The sequence below is a fragment of the Cyprinodon tularosa genome, unplaced genomic scaffold (assembly GCF_016077235.1).
Source record: "Cyprinodon tularosa strain WSP-4 unplaced genomic scaffold, ASM1607723v1 ctg197, whole genome shotgun sequence".
Classification (NCBI taxonomy): Eukaryota; Metazoa; Chordata; class Actinopteri; order Cyprinodontiformes; family Cyprinodontidae; genus Cyprinodon; species Cyprinodon tularosa.
In genome coordinates, this window is record NW_024038720.1 from 660,787 (window position 1) to 677,816 (window position 17,030).

Consider the following 17,030-nt stretch of genomic DNA (forward strand, 5'->3'; position numbering starts at 1 on the left):
TGGTATCTCTCTCTCTCTCTCTCTCTCTCTCTCTCTCTCTCTCTCTCTCTCTCTATCTAATCTATCTATCTATCTATCTATCTATCTATCTATCTATCTATCTATCTATCTATCTATCTATCTATCTATCTATCTATCTATCTATCTATCTATCTATCTATCTATCTATCTATCTATCTATCTATCTATCTATCTTTTAGTTATTCACTTTAACTCTCTTTTATGATTTATGAGCCTTTTTTGCCCTCATCTACAGCTTTTTTGATGCTATACCACTGAAATGTGCTGTATAAATGAAGGTAACGCCACCCCCCCCCCAACTGCAAAGTATCTACTGTGGATGTTCTCTTCATTCATTGTCCATGTGTTACTGTCTTTGGCCAGTGAAACTGACCTGAATCTCATACTGTATATAATCAATGGGTTATTGACTAGAGGGCGATGAAAAGCACCAGATCCAACAATGAGATCACCTGAAGCCCGCTCTCAAAGCAACCTGGGCCTCCACTGGACCTTAGAAGTGTCCCAGGGATGATCACCTCCATGAATTGCATTGATGTAGTCATTTCTGCAAAAGGAGTCCCAAACAAGGTATAAGAGCATTGAAATGAAAATTATTTTTACTAGGCTGACGTCTTAAATAAAATTGTTCTTTTTAATCAATCTAATATAGGATTAGAAGTGAATATTAATATATATCACAATATTAATTTATTGAATAGCAATTAATTTATATTTTTTATAGTTCAATATACATTTTTTTGATATATCTTGTTTTTTAAAACATACATTTCTAAAGCTCTATATTAGAGGAGTTATATTAACTGTCATAAGTTTGCACAAGATAATGTGGGCATACTTGCCATAAATTCAGAAATACAGCAGATCTGGATGCATGATCTAACTGTGTTAAGCTTATCATGTCCAAAACTCTTTTTCCAATCAGTGAATATGTTTGTATGACATATATAGATCTATGTGAATTTTCTAGTAAACATATTTTCTATTTTTGTCCTCTGTAAAATGAGTGTCCATGCAGCTTTTGTACAAAGGGTTTAAATCTAAACCAGTCAGCTTTAAACCACCTTGCTGCAGTCTTCCTGTGAGGACAGAGGAATTGTTTGACCATGTCACATTAAAATAGTGCTTACACTGCATCAAATAGTCCTGCCTAATTTGCCACTTCAGGTCTGGCGAGAAAATGTTCAATGTCAAGATAGTTTCATCACAGGAGCCATTTTACTGATTATTGAGAGACAGATGGCAGAATTTTATATTCTCTTTAAAAAAAAGTTATTTTACTGAAAATAAAGCTCATAGATAATATTTGATAATATAATTTCATCAAAATATCTTCAATAAATTCTATTCAATTGTCAGTCAAAGAAGATCCATAAAGATGTTAAGACAACAATCTATTTTATTTTACACTGGCTTTGTTAAAATGTTACATGCTAAGGGCTCTGTTCCTTTAAGATAACAGGAGATTAAATATTAATGTTTCTGTGCGGGGAAACTGTTCAGTAGGAACATTTAAGTATCATTCATTGAAAGTGACATAAATAAATAAAAAATATCATTTTCCATTGAATTATTTTTTTTAAAAAGGGGAAACTGCATATATTGCAGTTATATGCAAACATTCCATATAAAACCAGTTGATTAAAAAAATAAAAATAAGTCTCCCCTGCACCTGTCTTCTCATTACTGTCATTGGATGCATCATTTTGTGAACAGTCAGCTTCTTTAGCATAGACCTTTTAAACTAATCTGACTCTTAACTTATTAGTTACTCTGGCATTTACAAAAACAGCCTGTTTATCCATTAAGTTGCCTGAGACATAATTGATGGTACTATGACTGAAACATTGTAAATACTGCAGTATAATCATGCCATGAGTGTACTTATTTTACGTGATTTGACCTTGTCATCATTTATCATGGTTTTACCATGCACATGTCCATTTATACATTATGATCTAGAAAATACAAACACACACACATGCTGTTGCTGTCTAGTAGAGATCTGCAGTGGATTCTCTGCTGCTAAATCCTGCCTCTCGGCTGCATGAGGTTCACAATGCAGCAAGGTGACTCAATGTTATTGTCTTCTCCTCAGAGAGCCTCTTCCCGCTGAATCGCAGCTTAGTAGAGGTGCCAAGCAAGAAAATGAAATAAAGATTTCTTTATTCTGACTTTGTAATATTCTTTAGCTTGCCTGGTTCCTAATCTATCTATTATGAGCCCCTCATCGAAAATCATTACCATATTTTCTGTTATACCTATGTTTAAAGTATCCCTTAATGTGAACAGTGTAAAAAATACTCCCCAAATGAGAGTATTAGAGTACTAATAAATTACCCAGGTGCAATATTTTAAAAAGCAGTCTCCTTTTTTTGGTCTGCAGCACATTTAATCAACATATAGCTGCTGATGAAAAAGAAGAAGTGCTGATCAGCTCCATCCACTATAGAGCTTTCTCTCATTTTCAATTTGGTTATGATCTTAAGACATTGATTAATTACCTCCCAGCCCACCATACGATTACACTGACATCTACAGGGCAGGGATGTTATTTTTAGTCAGAAGCTCACTCATCCAGAGAGAAGCTAGATTTATTGTCTTGCTGTACCTGCCAAGGCTCATAAATAGTACTTTTGATTTCCTTTCTTAGCAATCATAATTTTAGCAGAGAGACAATGTTTATAAAACTAAGTGCCAGGTTTTTTCTGAGCTGTTTCAGACATCTGTTGCCAGATGCTTTAAGGAATAGAAGGGACTACATTTTAAATATGATATAAAAAGAATTTAACATGAAATTACTTGGTTGTAGTCAGGGTATATTAATTAAGGGTATATTAATTAACTATTTGGAGAGAGTGATAGAAAGCAAAACCCATTTTTGTTTCAAATGATAATTAAAAAATTATCCAATTTCTTGTATAGTTTAAAGCACAAAAATTATATACTGACAAGTTAGAAACAACTACGCCCTCTCCTGGAGATATAATATAAATAAAATTCAAAGCCTTGACTGCATGCTAGAAAAAAAATCCTTTATGTCCTAAATGTATCCTATATGTTTCTTGGTTTTATGTAAATGTAGAACCGGTTCTTAGAGACTTTCAAAGATATCTAATTTTGATTTTTGCAGGTTGATGATAAGTAAACTGTGAGAATTCAACTGTAAGCAGAGTTACAAGGTTTCATGTCATGTTTCCCAGTGAGTCCGCTGAGGAGGACTACAGTAAGAGGTAGAGTTGAACCCATTAATCACAGAGTGCTGCTTCTAAAGCTGAGTAAAACCTTGGACCGCAATGCAGTTTTTGGGTTTCTGCACACACAAGTTATTTTTTTCAAAGAACAAAACAAGTAGTGTTTTTTTGTTTGTGTATTTTTCTTTTTTTTTAATAGAAATTAAAGAAATTTGGTGTAAGCTCCTACGTAAGCTGTTTACGAAAAAAATAAAATATTTAGATGCATTATATTAAAGACTTATGATGCTTATGATAATCTTTATTATAGCTATTTAAGTAAAACTATTTATTTATTTAAAAAAAGTATTCACTTAGGCAATGGTGGACTTCAACCTATAAATACATCCCTGAGACTGCTCTTAGACTCAGAAAAACTTTACCAGCAGGATTTAACATTATTCAAATAGCTGTGGGTATTCATATCTCTACCTACTTCTCTTTTTAATGTCACAAGCATTTTGTTTGTTGCTATGTCTTTATAATATTTGGTTAAACAAATTAATTGGCTAAATCTATTCATCATATTTTTAGAAGGTATTACAGTAAACATTTACTCTGTATACTCTATAAGTATTGCCCTACACAGATTCATAACAATCATGTAAGTTCTTATAACAAAATGTTTATAAATATGCAAAATATACACATTTATTGTCTGTAAATGAAAACAATATTTTTTTTATATTCAAATTTAACATTTTGAAGCTTTCAGTGTTTTTTTTTCTTGCTTGGGGTATTTATCCTTATCCACAACCCAATTAAGTATGATGTAAGAAAATTTCAGTTTTAATTCAGTTTATTTATGTAGTGCCAATTCACAACACTTGACATATTAAGGCACTTTATTTAATAAGATTATACAGTCAGATTAGTTAAGTTTTCTATCTTAGGAAAACAGCTGATTTCATGGAGTCATTTGGAGAATATTCTCTGCCTGGATGAGCATGTGGCAACAGCTTGCATTGTGTCGTAGGCCTAATCCCAAACTGGCCTCTAAACACTACCCCAATCCTTTGTGTGTACATTCCTGCGGAGGGTCCGCCATATTAAGGACTGTCCCAAATCACATAGTTGGTAGGGCAAGTAGGCCAATCAGCCCTTAATTAGTGAGTCTGCGTCAGTGCAGACTTGATGGAATTTGGCAGCGGGTGTAATGGCAGCCTAATAGCAGAGGACACACTTGCATTCAAATATAAGTTCCACTGGTTTTCTGCATCTTCTTCTGAGCCACGTTTCCTCCCAAAGGGATGGGAGAGAGTACCTACAGCTAGTCACAGTAAAAGCTGAGGCTATAGCTCTGTCTAGGAGAGAAACAAGACAAAGCACTGAAAAACAAGCCCAACACGTCATCTATTATCTGAGGTGTTGATGGTGGCAACACAACTGATATTTCTCCCAGGACGTTGTAATGGCCAAAATGAACCATAATGATGGGAAAGACTGAAAAAAAGAATGCAACCTCTTTTGGCATTTACTTAATCATATTTAGTTACTTTAACACAATTGTTTTCTGTCCTACCCTGCTATCATGAAACAATCGTGTTAAAGTAACTAAATTAAGTAAATGCCAAAAACGGATGCATTCTTTTTTTTTAGTAGACTGCAAATTTGTAGAATGGAATGAAGCATAATGAGGAAAACTGTTCCCTATGCCCACCATCTGTCTAAACCTATAGCAGCATAAATATAGAGTTAACTCAGGATAACCTGAGTCACTCAAATGTGAGAAGGAGGATTTTAAATTCTATTGTGGATTTAATAGGAATCGAATGAAGGGAAACTAAACTGGGAGACATGTGAACTCTCTTTTTTTATTTTCATCAAATTTTCGCTGCAGAATTTAGGATAAGCTGAGGGCTTTTGACTTGTTAAGTAAAGGTTTAATTACACCTACCTGAAATGACTGAGTTACAAAGGCCTACCCCTGTAACAGGGATAGATTAATCATATCTAAAATGGAGGTGGAAATCACAGGGAATACTTCCTTAAAAAAAAAAACTTGATTGGAACTGAATCTAACTGAAAAGTTAATGGCTTAGATAAAGATAATAATTTTGCAAACTTTAAAAGCTCAATTGGATCTAAACAGTCCAAACCCAGTTAAGGTTCTGTATAAAACAATCACATTTAGAGGGGTGATAATTATCTTTTTCTTTAATAGAATCAATCTTATTCATAAAGAACCCAGCCACACACAGTAACACTATGGAAATTAAATGAGGAGAACATCAAATGTAGACATTGCAGCTGCATAGATGCCTAATAATTTATAAAAAAGAATTAAAATGAATCATTAAAATATGATTTTCTCCCCAGACCTGAAGTGGCAAATTAGGAAGGACTGTTTGATGCAGTGTAAGCACTATTTTAATGTGACGTGGTCAAACAAATCCTCTCTCCTTACAGGAAGACTGCAGCAATGTGGTTTAAAGACTGGTTTAGTCACAAAGGGTTTATTTAAACCCTTTCTACAAAAGCTGCATGGACACTCATTAAACAGAGGAAAAAATGAGAAAATATGTTTACTAGAAAATTCATATAGATCTATAGATTTCATACAGCCATATTCACTATTGGAAGAAAAGAGTTTTTGACATGAAAAGCTAGACAGTTAGATCATGCATCCAGATCTGCTGTATTTCTGAATCTATGCCAAGTATGCCCACATTCTCTTGTGCAAACTTATGAAAGTTAATTTCACTCATCTAATATTGAGCTTTAGAAATATATGTTTTGAAAAACAAGATACATAAAAAAAAACAAATGAAACATGCTGCAAACATAGATCGTATAATGTATATTGAACTATAAGAAATATAATTTAATTGCTATTCAATCAATTTATATTGTGATATATATTAATATTCACTTAATATTCACTAATTCTAGATAAGATTGATTGAAAATAACAATTTTATTTAATACGTCAGCCTAGTAAAAATAATTTTCATTTCAATGCTCTTATACCTTGTTTGGGACTCCTTTTGCAGAAATGACTACATCAATGCAATTCATGGAGGTGATCATCCCTGGGACACTTCTAAGGTCCAGTGGAGGCCCCGGTTGCTTTGAGAGCAGGCTTCAGGTGATCTCATTGTTGGATCTGGTGCTTTTCATCGCCCTCTAGTCAATAACCCATTGATTATATACAGTATGAGATTCAGGTCAGGCCAGTTCACTGGCCAAAGACAACATGGACAATGAATGAGGAGAACATCCAGAGTAGATACTTTGCAGTGGGGGGAAGTTACCTTTATTTATACAGTATATCAGTGGTAAAACAATTCAAAGTGCTGTAGATGAGGGCAAAAAAAGCTCATAAATCATAAAAGAGAGTTAAAGTGAATAACTATCTATAGATAGATAGATAGATAGATAGATAGATAGATAGATAGATAGATAGATAGATAGATAGATAGATAGATAGATAGATAGATAGATAGATAGATAGATTGATTGATTGATTGATAGATTGATAGATAGATAAGATACGCTTTTAATTATTTGGTGTTGAAAATATAGTTAATATATTAATTAAAACAATAATCAAAATGTGTTAATTTGATAAACAATAGGAAACGCCCACTTCTCTGTCGTCACGTCGCCACGTAAGATTCAATGCAACGCAACTTGCTGCTCATTTTCCGGGAGCTGCTGAAGTAGCCAATCACGTTACTGCTAACTGGTGTGCAACCCATCTTGCTGACTAGCTTGGTAGCGGCGCACACAGAACCAGCTGAGCAGCAGCAACACGACAGGGCAGCAGAGCAGATGGGGGACAGGGTTTCTGTTAAAGTGAGTATTCAGTGACATGTCAGTGGTTCATGGTAGTTGATCTGATAACATCGCAGTCAGTGTCAGGAACATTTTTTTTAATGTAAATTATGATGTTAAAACCAATAAGGCTATGTTGACCTAGCCTCTGATTTTATTTTTGATGTCAGATCTGAGAGAAGCGTTGCTAAAGCTAACACTATCAACTTCCTCCAAATTATTATTAGCCACTGATGTAGTGAAGGCAGGCTTCACGAACCTGCTGACTCGGGTTAATACACAAACACATTGTATTTTGAAGTATGTTATGTAGCGACTGATATGTCATTGTGTTTATGTCCAGATGTGCTGTAGCTGGGCTCTTGTCACCGGTTTGGTTGTGCTGCTGGTGCAGCTCCAGTGTTTACAGGCTGTTCCCATCGGCATCGACAAGACAAAAGTCAAAGAGGCAGAGAAAAAAACCGAAGAGCCTCCAGCCAATGTGGTAAAAAGATTTATTTTAGGCACAACCCCATGAAACAGGTTGATTAATGTGTTTGAACGTAACAGTATGACTGTTTTAGTGCCACCTGCTCTTATAGATAAAAAAACATTTAAAAATGTTATTTAAGGACCAAGGTTTCTTAAATAATCTATTTAGAAACTTAACTGCACCTGTAGGATGATACAATATAAGTATTGATTGATTAAGTGATTACTTTGTTGCATTTTACAGGACACAGGACTCCATTATGATCGCTACCTAAGGGAAGTCATTGATTTTCTTGAGAAAGATCAACATTTCAGAGAAAAGTTGCACAATACAGACATGGAAGACATCAAGGTATCCTGGGTTTCTTTATTTTGGCTCTATAACACTGTTATAATGCCTTAGAAACACAGTATAGTACATCAGAAATGCTTTGCTATACTTGATTGTAATATTACCATTTTCCCTAAAATGGATTAAGACATGCTTCCTCAGATTAACTTTTACCCTCCCTTGTTTGTCATTTAGCAAGGTAAGCTGGCTCAAGAACTGGACTTTGTCAGCCATCATGTCAGAACGAAATTGGACGAATTAAAAAGACAAGAAGTAAATCGACTGCGGACCCTGATTAAGGCCAAACACGATCTAGAAGGAGGAAGTGGTAGGAATTTTAGCACAATTTCAAAGTATTTCTGTAATTGAATGCATCAGCCTTAAAAAAATGTATATATTTTTAAAATGTACCTTTTGAATAGATATAGCTGTGGACCACCAGGCTCTCTTAAAGCAGTTTGAGCATCTGAACCACATGAACCCACATACGTTTGAAGTGGAAGATCTGGATCGGCTCATTAAATCGGTAATATCTTTCCCTTAGTCATACTTTGTCATAGTTTGAACATAAATCTTAGAGTTTATGCAAGCGCGGCTTACCAGTGTAACTTACTGTTGTGTAATTTCAAATAGATGCAAAAATGTGGAAAAACAAACATCTAATTGATATTAATTGTGGAGTTTAATCCCGTCTCAGTGCTTTTCATTTACTCTTAAAGTTAGTATTTATTTCATGTTTTGATGAACAGAAGCAGACTTTTAAAAGACTATATCAATGCTAAAACTAGTGGAAATCCAAACAATTGCCCCTTTTCGTTTGGTTTTTACTTATTCAGAGATAATATATATATATTTTTTTTTTTTATGCATTTCTTGTACTAATGCAACTCTATCCCTTTCTAAAGTTTCCTCGCTTATTTTAATCATACAACTCAACTTTTGAGAATATTGCTAAAAATGACAGATTTATAGCCAACAAAAAATATTCTTTCACAAACTGTTCGGTTTCTCTTTCAGTAATTAAATGTGCAGACCTATTTCAGTTTTCCTTATCTGGGCACAATTGCTGCTCATTGGAACTTGCACTGTTGCTTGAACCTTGCATCACCTTTACATTATATTCTGTAATAATACAGACATTTTAATTTGCCTTTCTGTTTAAAGTTTTAGTTTGCCACTGTTTTTCTAAACAGCCGTATCTTTATGTTTTGACAGCCTTCTCCTGATTCACCTTTGAATTAGCAACATTTTTCAATCCTCATGTATTTAGAGGGGTTGAAGTAGACAGTCACAGATACATGAACCATTAGCAATAACAATAGCAGCACTAAATAACTCTGTGTCATATTTTGAATACCTTCTGATTTTTGTTTAGATATACAGGTGCTGGTCATAAAATTAGAATATCATGAAAAAGTAGATTGATTTCAGTAATTCCATTTAAAAAGTGAAACTTGTATATTATATTCATACATTACATACAAACTCATATATTTCAGATGTTTATTTTGTTTAATTTTGATGATTACAAATGACAACAAATGAAAATCTCAAATTCATCATATCAGAAAATTAGAATATTGTGAAAAGGTTCAAAATTGATGGCCCCTGGTGCCACACTCTAATCAGCTAATTAACTCAAACCACCTGCAAAAGCCTTTAAATGGTCTTTCAGTCTAGTTCTATAGGCTAGACAATCATGGGGAAGACTGCTGACTTGACAGTTGTCCAAAAGACGACCATCGACACCTTGCACAAGGAGGGCAAGACACAAAAGGTCATCGCTAAAGAGGCTGGCTGTTCACAGAGCTCAGTGTCCAAGCACATTAATAGAGAGGCGAAGGGAAGGAAAAGATGTGGTCGAAAAAAGTGTACAAGCAAGAGAGATAACCGCACCCTGGAGAGGATTGTGAAACAAAACCCATTCAAAAATGTGGGGGAGATTCACAAAGAGTGGACTGCAGCTGGAGTGAGTGCTTCAAGAACCACCACACACAGACGTATGAAAGACATGGGTTTCTGCTGTCGCATTCCTTGTGTCAAGCCACTCTTGAACCACAGACAGCGTCAGAAGCGTCTTGCCTGGGCTAAAGAGAAACAGGACTGGACTGCTGGTGAGTGGTCCAAAGTCATGTTCTCTGATGAAAGTAAATTTTGCATTTCCTTTGGAAATCAAGGTCCCAGAGTCTGGAGGAAAAGAAGAGAGGCACTTCATCCACGTTGCTTGAAGTCCAGTGTAAAGTTTCCACAGTCAGTGATGGTTTGGGGTGCCATGTCATCTGCTGGTGTTGGTCCATTGTGTTTTCTGAGGTCCAGGGTCAACGCAGCCACATACCAGGAAGTTTTAGAGCACTTCATGCTTCCTGCAGCTGACCAACTTTTTGGAGATGCAGATTTCATTTTCCAACAGGACTTGGCACCTGCACACAGTGCCAAAGCTACCAGTACCTGGTTGAAGGACCATGGTATCCCTGTTCTTAATTGGCCAGCAAACTCTCCTGACCTTAACCCCATAGAAAATCTATGGGGTATTGTGAAGAAGAAGATGCAATACACCAGACCCAACAATTCAGAAGAGCTAAAAGCCACTATTAGAGCAACCTGGGCTATCATAACACCTGAGCAGTGCCACAGACTGATCGACTCCATGCCACGCCGCATTGCTGCAGTAATACAGGCCAAAGGAGGCCCAACTAAATACTGAGTGCTGTACATGCTCATACTTTTCATGTTCATACTTTTCAGTTGGCCAACATTTCTATAAATCCTTTGTTTTTATTGGTCTTCAGTAATATTCTAATTTTCTGATATGATGAATTTGAGATTTTCATTTGTTGTCATTTGTAATCATCAAAATTAAACAAAATAAACATCTGAAATATATGAGTTTGTATGTAATGTATGAATATAATATACAAGTTTCACTTTTTAAATGGAATTACTGAAATCAATCTACTTTTTCATGATTTTATGACCAGCACCTGTATCTAATAATCAGGGTTTATATTCACACGTCAGCATTGATACAAAGATGGCAGAACAGAAATCTAATCGGTCTGGAAATCTCAATAAGAACCATAAAATAATTACATAAGCAATGTTTGTTGCATCTGGATGAATGAACCATGAGATATATCAGTGTAGACGGCTGAGGAAATCATTGCAGTGTTTAGAAGGTACGTTTCTAACCCTACCAAAATATTTCACCTTCTTTCAGGCAACAAACGATCTGGAGAATTTTGACAAAGAGAGACATGAGGAGTTTAAGAGGTATGAGATGATGAAGGAGCACGACAGACGGGAGCACCTGAAGACCCTAGATGAGGAGCAGAGGCAGAAAGAGGAGGAGCACTATGAGGAGATGAGGAAGAAGCATGCTGATCACCCTAAAGTCAACCACCCGGTAAATGTCATTGACTGCAAAAGGATTCATAAATATTTTGTGGTTTTACTATTTTTAGGAATTGACTGACACTTAAGAAGTGATTATCACACAGTGGAATTTAATACAATTCTGGCATATTATTCTGTCTGGGTATGAAAATAACCTCAGCTATGTTTTATTTCTACGATGTAGGGTAGCCAGAATCAACTGAAAGAAGTTTGGGAGGAGGCTGATGGCTTAGACCCTGAGGACTTTGATCCAAAGACCTTTTTCAACCTGCATGGTAAATTTTTACTAGCAACCACCCAGTGAAATAGGATTATGAGCTGTTATTATAGTGCTAAATCATTTTTAGCACTTGGAAGGATTATACTTTTTATAAAAAAAAAAAGATTTTCCTGTTTTGTTCTTGGAATAAATGTCCCAGAGCTAGATGATAGCCCAACAGCTTTCTTTCACCGGGAGACCATTATGTTACATACTTCTCTCTTTTCAATCATCTTTTAATGTAGATACTAACGGAGATGGTTTCTTCGACGAACAGGAGCTTGAAGCTTTGTTCACCAAAGAGGTAAAAAAAACACTTTATTGAAAATAATCTTCCATTTTTACAAACCTTTCCTTGGTCTAACTGTTGCCCTGTTTTGAATTCAGCTAGAAAAAATCTATGACCCCACTAATGAAGAGGACGATATGGTGGAGATGGAAGAGGAGAGGCTGCGGATGAGAGAACATGTAATGAATGAGGTAAAGCTAGCAAAACTGCTACGACGTGATACAAATTTGATTTTAATTGAAAGTTGCATTTATTTGCTCATTTATATAATAATGTTATTTAATTAGCAATCTTGTTGTGTCTATAGATAATAAATCAGCTCAGATCATGAGTGTATAACCAGAATTTTAGGACTTGCCAGTTACTGATTCCCTGCCAGCCCATGCAAATTTGATGAAGGTCATAGAGTCACGGGTTATTTTACTATGTAAAGTTTGCCAATACCTGAATCGGACCACCTTTCGCTGTCAAAACAGTCTTAATTATTCAGGGTATTGATTCAGCAAGTTATTGGACTAACTACTGAGAGTGTTTCTTCCATTCCAAAGGTGCTGTATTGTATTTTACTTCTCTCAGTATGGAAACTATTGGAGAAAACACAATTTATTGTTGTGTTTTTAAACTAAAACATCTGAGATCATTTTTTATTTTTGTGGAATGGTGCTTTTTTCTGCTTTTGGGGGGAAAAATATCTACTGATTCATAGACTGTGGTTAAAAGGGATTGATATGGTTGACAACAATACTTGGCTATGCCACATGATGCTCATTCAGTACGTTTTAAGATCACTACCAGCCTAAGTTATTTATTCAAGACAAGATGTCTGCTTCCATGTTCTGCATAACTTCTGACTAGAAAACGACTGAAACATGATAACTAAGGCTGATGCTGATACAGATTATCTCCCTCGAGAGCGATTCGAATACCTTCACCAGAAAATCATCACTCGACTTATCATCCTGAACCAGTCACATCATTCTTGTTCTTTTTCAGACTATTTTCTGAAAATCTGAGATGTTGGAAGTGAAAATTCTAGTATATTAGCGGTTTCTGAGAAATTCAGGCCAGACCTTTTAGATTTAAAGTCACCTAAATCCTTCTTTTTCCCCATTCTGATGCTTGGTTTTGAGCTTTAGTAAGTCATCCAGATCCCTTTATGCCAAGTGATTAGCTGATTCGCTTTGTGCTAACAGGTAATTGAATGGATATACCGGTACCTAATAAAGTGTCCAGATCCATCTCTTCTATAAATAACGGTTGGATTTGATGTTTCATCTAATGCCATAAACTTTTCATTAGAGTTTAGTCCGATCTAAAAGGCTCGCCGCTCTACCTTTCTGCTTTAGGTGGATACTAATAAAGACAGGTTGGTGTCTTTAGACGAGTTCCTGGTTGCTACAAAGAAAAAAGAATTCCTGGAGCCAGATAGCTGGGAGGTAAGATACGGAATGAGATGGTAGCAATATGAATTGGTAATAATTCCTGTTAGGTAAAAGGATGCATATATGTTAGAAATGATGTCCTAATGTATTTTGGTTAGACTCTGGAGCAGAATCAAGCTTATACAGATGAAGAAATGAGGGAGTTTGAGGAGCATCTGGCGCAGCAAGAACAGGATCTCAATCAGAAGGCTGTTGATCTTCAGAAACAGAGAGAAGAGCTGGAGCGGCAGCAGGAACAGCTGAATGCACAGAAAGTTGAACTCCAGCAGGTAAATAGTGAATAGTACCTGAACCTGGGTTTGGATGTTTAGCAATTTGAATTAGAAAATGACTATAAGGATGATGAGATTTGTCAGAGTGGTGAATGTGTGCTGTTCAAAGCATTTGCCTGCTTGGTAACACATACACAACATCCAAATATTTAGACTTAAACGAAACTCATTACAGGCTGTTGAGCATATGGAACGACTGAAGTCTGAGAATGTAGAGCCTCCACCAGAAGTTCACAGTAAGTGCCGTTTCCAGGATTTTATTTGTTTTTATTGTCCACTAGGGCAATGAACGTAAAAACATTTTTTTTGTATCATATTACAGTCGAAGGAAACATTGTCCCTGAGGTCCATGCAGCTGACAACCAGTTGCATCATGATCAAGAAGCTCAACCGCCAGGACACCATGAGACTCCCCAGCACCATCAAGACACACAACAGGAGCATCACGAACCCAATCAAGACTTACCGCAGCAAGGTCCCCCCCAGATGCACCACGACGAACCACCAAACCAGCAGGGAGTTGCACAAGGCCAGCATAACCTACCATAACGGTGCCATCAGTACAAATAACAGAAAATCAACAGCAGACTTGTGCTGTATTTCAACCCGTGCTTAAAAGAGGAGTCATTTCTCCCAATGAAAAGACCACTTTAACCATTATGTTGGTTTTCTTTAACTGAAAATGAAGATTGGCACATATCAGATCTGTTATCCCAGATAAATGTGTCTGATGTCAGTAATCTTCAAATGACCTAATTAATAGAATATAAATTGATCCGTCAATGGCATATATATCTGCAAGAGAAATGCTAGAAATTAAGATGGATGTTTGAAATGCATATAGAGCAGCTGACTATACTATATTGATTGGAGAGGTTATTGGAATCATGCATTACAGTTTGAAAGAGGATTAAAGTAAAAAAAAAAAAAAAACGCTTAGCTTCAAATCTGGCTACACTCCTTTTTTATGGTGAAAGAAATTTATTATTTTTAACATTTTCTACAGTTCAGAGACCATGTAAACTCAAGGCAAAAACAGGCTGAATTTACGTTTTCTGTTTATGCTGAATCTTCAAGTTCATTTCTAAATTAAAGACATTTTTGATGCAGTCTAGTTTTATATATATGTATATATATATATATATATATATATATATATATATATATATATATATATATATATATATATATATATATATATATATATATAGAGAGAGAGAGAGAAAAAAAAAGAATCTTCTGAAAAGGACGTTTCTATCAAAGTTATCTGTTGGATGTTTACCTTAGACTGCCCAACACGGCACACTCCAGCTGCTGCCTCCTGTTTTTTTTTTTTTGTTTGTTTTTTTCCCCCAAATAACGGTGCTAGAAATGAGTGGAGGAAAGAAAAAAAATGAGATTTGAAAAAACTTTTAAGTCCTGCAAAATCTCTATTGTAATTTAATACTGAGTATATAATTAGTTCTATCTGTGGTGCTCTGCATGTTTAAATGTTTCCCTTCTTCAATCGACACCTGATTCATTGAGCCCTGAGTCTTTTGACGTAATTTAGATATGATGAAGCATAACCTTGCCTCTAAGCTGAATTCTCACGGCATATTCAGAAACACGAGAATCCATCTTATACCGCTAATGCTTCAACTATTCAAGACCGACCCCAAAAAGGGGTCCGCCAATCACGGTGCACCGTTGTGTTTTAAGGCGAGACATACAGCGCTGACCAAAACGAGCTGCTGAATCCGCAGTAGAACCAATATGAACATGGCAAGGCAGGAGAGCGTACATGTAGCTGCTGCTATAACATCTGTTTGTCAGAATCTAGGATTTCATCTTTAGAAGAAGGAACAGAAAAAGTGTGAGAAAACAAAATAAGTTGTTTTCTCATGTCCCCTCATTATCTCATTCGATACTGTGATTGGCTAAAACCAACACATGGAAGGGGTGCAGTAGGTGTTGCTTTATCCAGTCAGCTCAGAAGGTTCTTCTAGATGCCGCTCATTTCCCCAAAAAGATTTGAGTTTGATCACGTATAGAACTATACAGATCTGGGCTGTTAGGTTAGTTGAAGTTGGGAAACAAGCATTTTCAGAGGCAGAAAAAACCACAAGGACCTTTGTGGAAACGGTTATTGCATGCTTCTGGAAGGATTTTACATCTTAGAATAGAATTGATCATGTGGAACAAAAAATAACCATATTGACTATTTTGAATAAAACTTGTTATACAAATTCATATGTACCATGTTTGTAAAATGACCATAATTAACTTAAGAGATTTATTTGTATTTTAATCCTATTGCTGTGTGGTCTGTTAAAAAGGTACTGGTTAAGTTGGAGTGATATGCAGGTTCCTTTTTCATCAAAACTACTTGGTTTATGGTTTCAAGCATTTCTTTGAGATGGTTTAATGAAGCAGTGGGACATCTTACTGCGTTATAGGCAGATCTATTACTTTATATTCAATCTTTTATGTTTTCTGTCATATGATCCTTTAAAAACAAGGCTTTATATAACCTCACAGAATATACACGTTGGGTTTCTGAATTCTCCCTGCTGTATACCAGTCATTTGCAAAAACAAAAAACCTCAGTTCAAGATAATAAATCTGTTTACCTTTTCAGAATTTTTTTTTGTAGTTTCTTATATAACGGATGGTTACTTGGGAGTGGGAAAGTGTAGGATTTTAAATATCTTCCCATTAGTGAAAATATAAAATGTTCACTTTAAATTCTTTAAAGCAAAGGTCTTGTGTACCCATCTGTTGCTAATGATTGACACGTAGACTCACAAATTAATGGTTCGCAAGATCCAATTGAACAGGGGATTCCTGGTCTTTAAGATCAGTCATGCAGACTGTAGCTGCATCCTTCCTCTGAAATAGCTCGTTCAAATGATCTCTTCAGCACTCTATCATATTTAGCAAAGGCCTGGTAATGAGCCATTCATTTGATACAGCTTCTTTGGAGCAGGGATGCATCTAAAATATGCAGGAAAATAGATCTTGAAGACCATGGATGGAGAACCCTGCTCAAGAGGAACCCGATAAAAAATAATTGCTTAAAAATGTAAATCTTGTTTTAGAAATAAACCTATTGAAATCTATCAGTGCTTAACTGACAAAACTGGGTTTATAGGCTTCTTCTTCCAGTGATATCTGAAGCTAAAATATTTTAGGAACACTGTTAATTCATCTTTTTTTTCCCCCTTTCTCTTGGTTTTGCACATTAATGGCAGGACAACTGTAGAAAATTCTTCAAAAGCCTGTAAATATAGCTCTCGTTTTAATCACCTTCTGCTCCTCCATTAATGAGGGGAGCCCTCGGGCACGTAAAAAGTTGCCCAATTCCGTCATTTTCCACCAATGTGTCACTGGCTCTCTCAAACAACTCACATCTTTGTCAGTAAAGCTGACTGATCCCACATTTCTTCCTTCATGGTGCCCATCTACATTAAAATCCCAAATTCTTCAATTAAAGTCAGAATTCTGACTTTTTTCCCATATCAAACTGAAAAAAAAAAAAAAAATTCCAGTGGCCCTAATCC

The 17,030-nt window shown here is 35.7% G+C and overlaps 1 protein-coding gene across 1 annotated transcript; it reads left to right on the forward strand.

Moving 5' to 3' along the window:
- Positions 1-6,914: 6,914 nt before the first annotated feature.
- nucb2a (nucleobindin 2a) lies at positions 6,915-14,155 on the forward strand. Its single transcript, XM_038283834.1, has 13 exons — positions 6,915-7,052; positions 7,375-7,515; positions 7,747-7,854; positions 8,029-8,161; positions 8,256-8,359; positions 11,051-11,236; positions 11,411-11,501; positions 11,731-11,789; positions 11,873-11,965; positions 13,121-13,210; positions 13,315-13,485; positions 13,664-13,724; positions 13,811-14,155. Exons 1-13 carry the CDS (start codon positions 7,029-7,031, stop codon positions 14,035-14,037), a joined length of 1,488 nt encoding a protein of 495 aa, XP_038139762.1. The 5' UTR covers positions 6,915-7,028; the 3' UTR covers positions 14,038-14,155.
- The last annotated feature ends 2,875 nt before the right edge of the window (positions 14,156-17,030 follow it).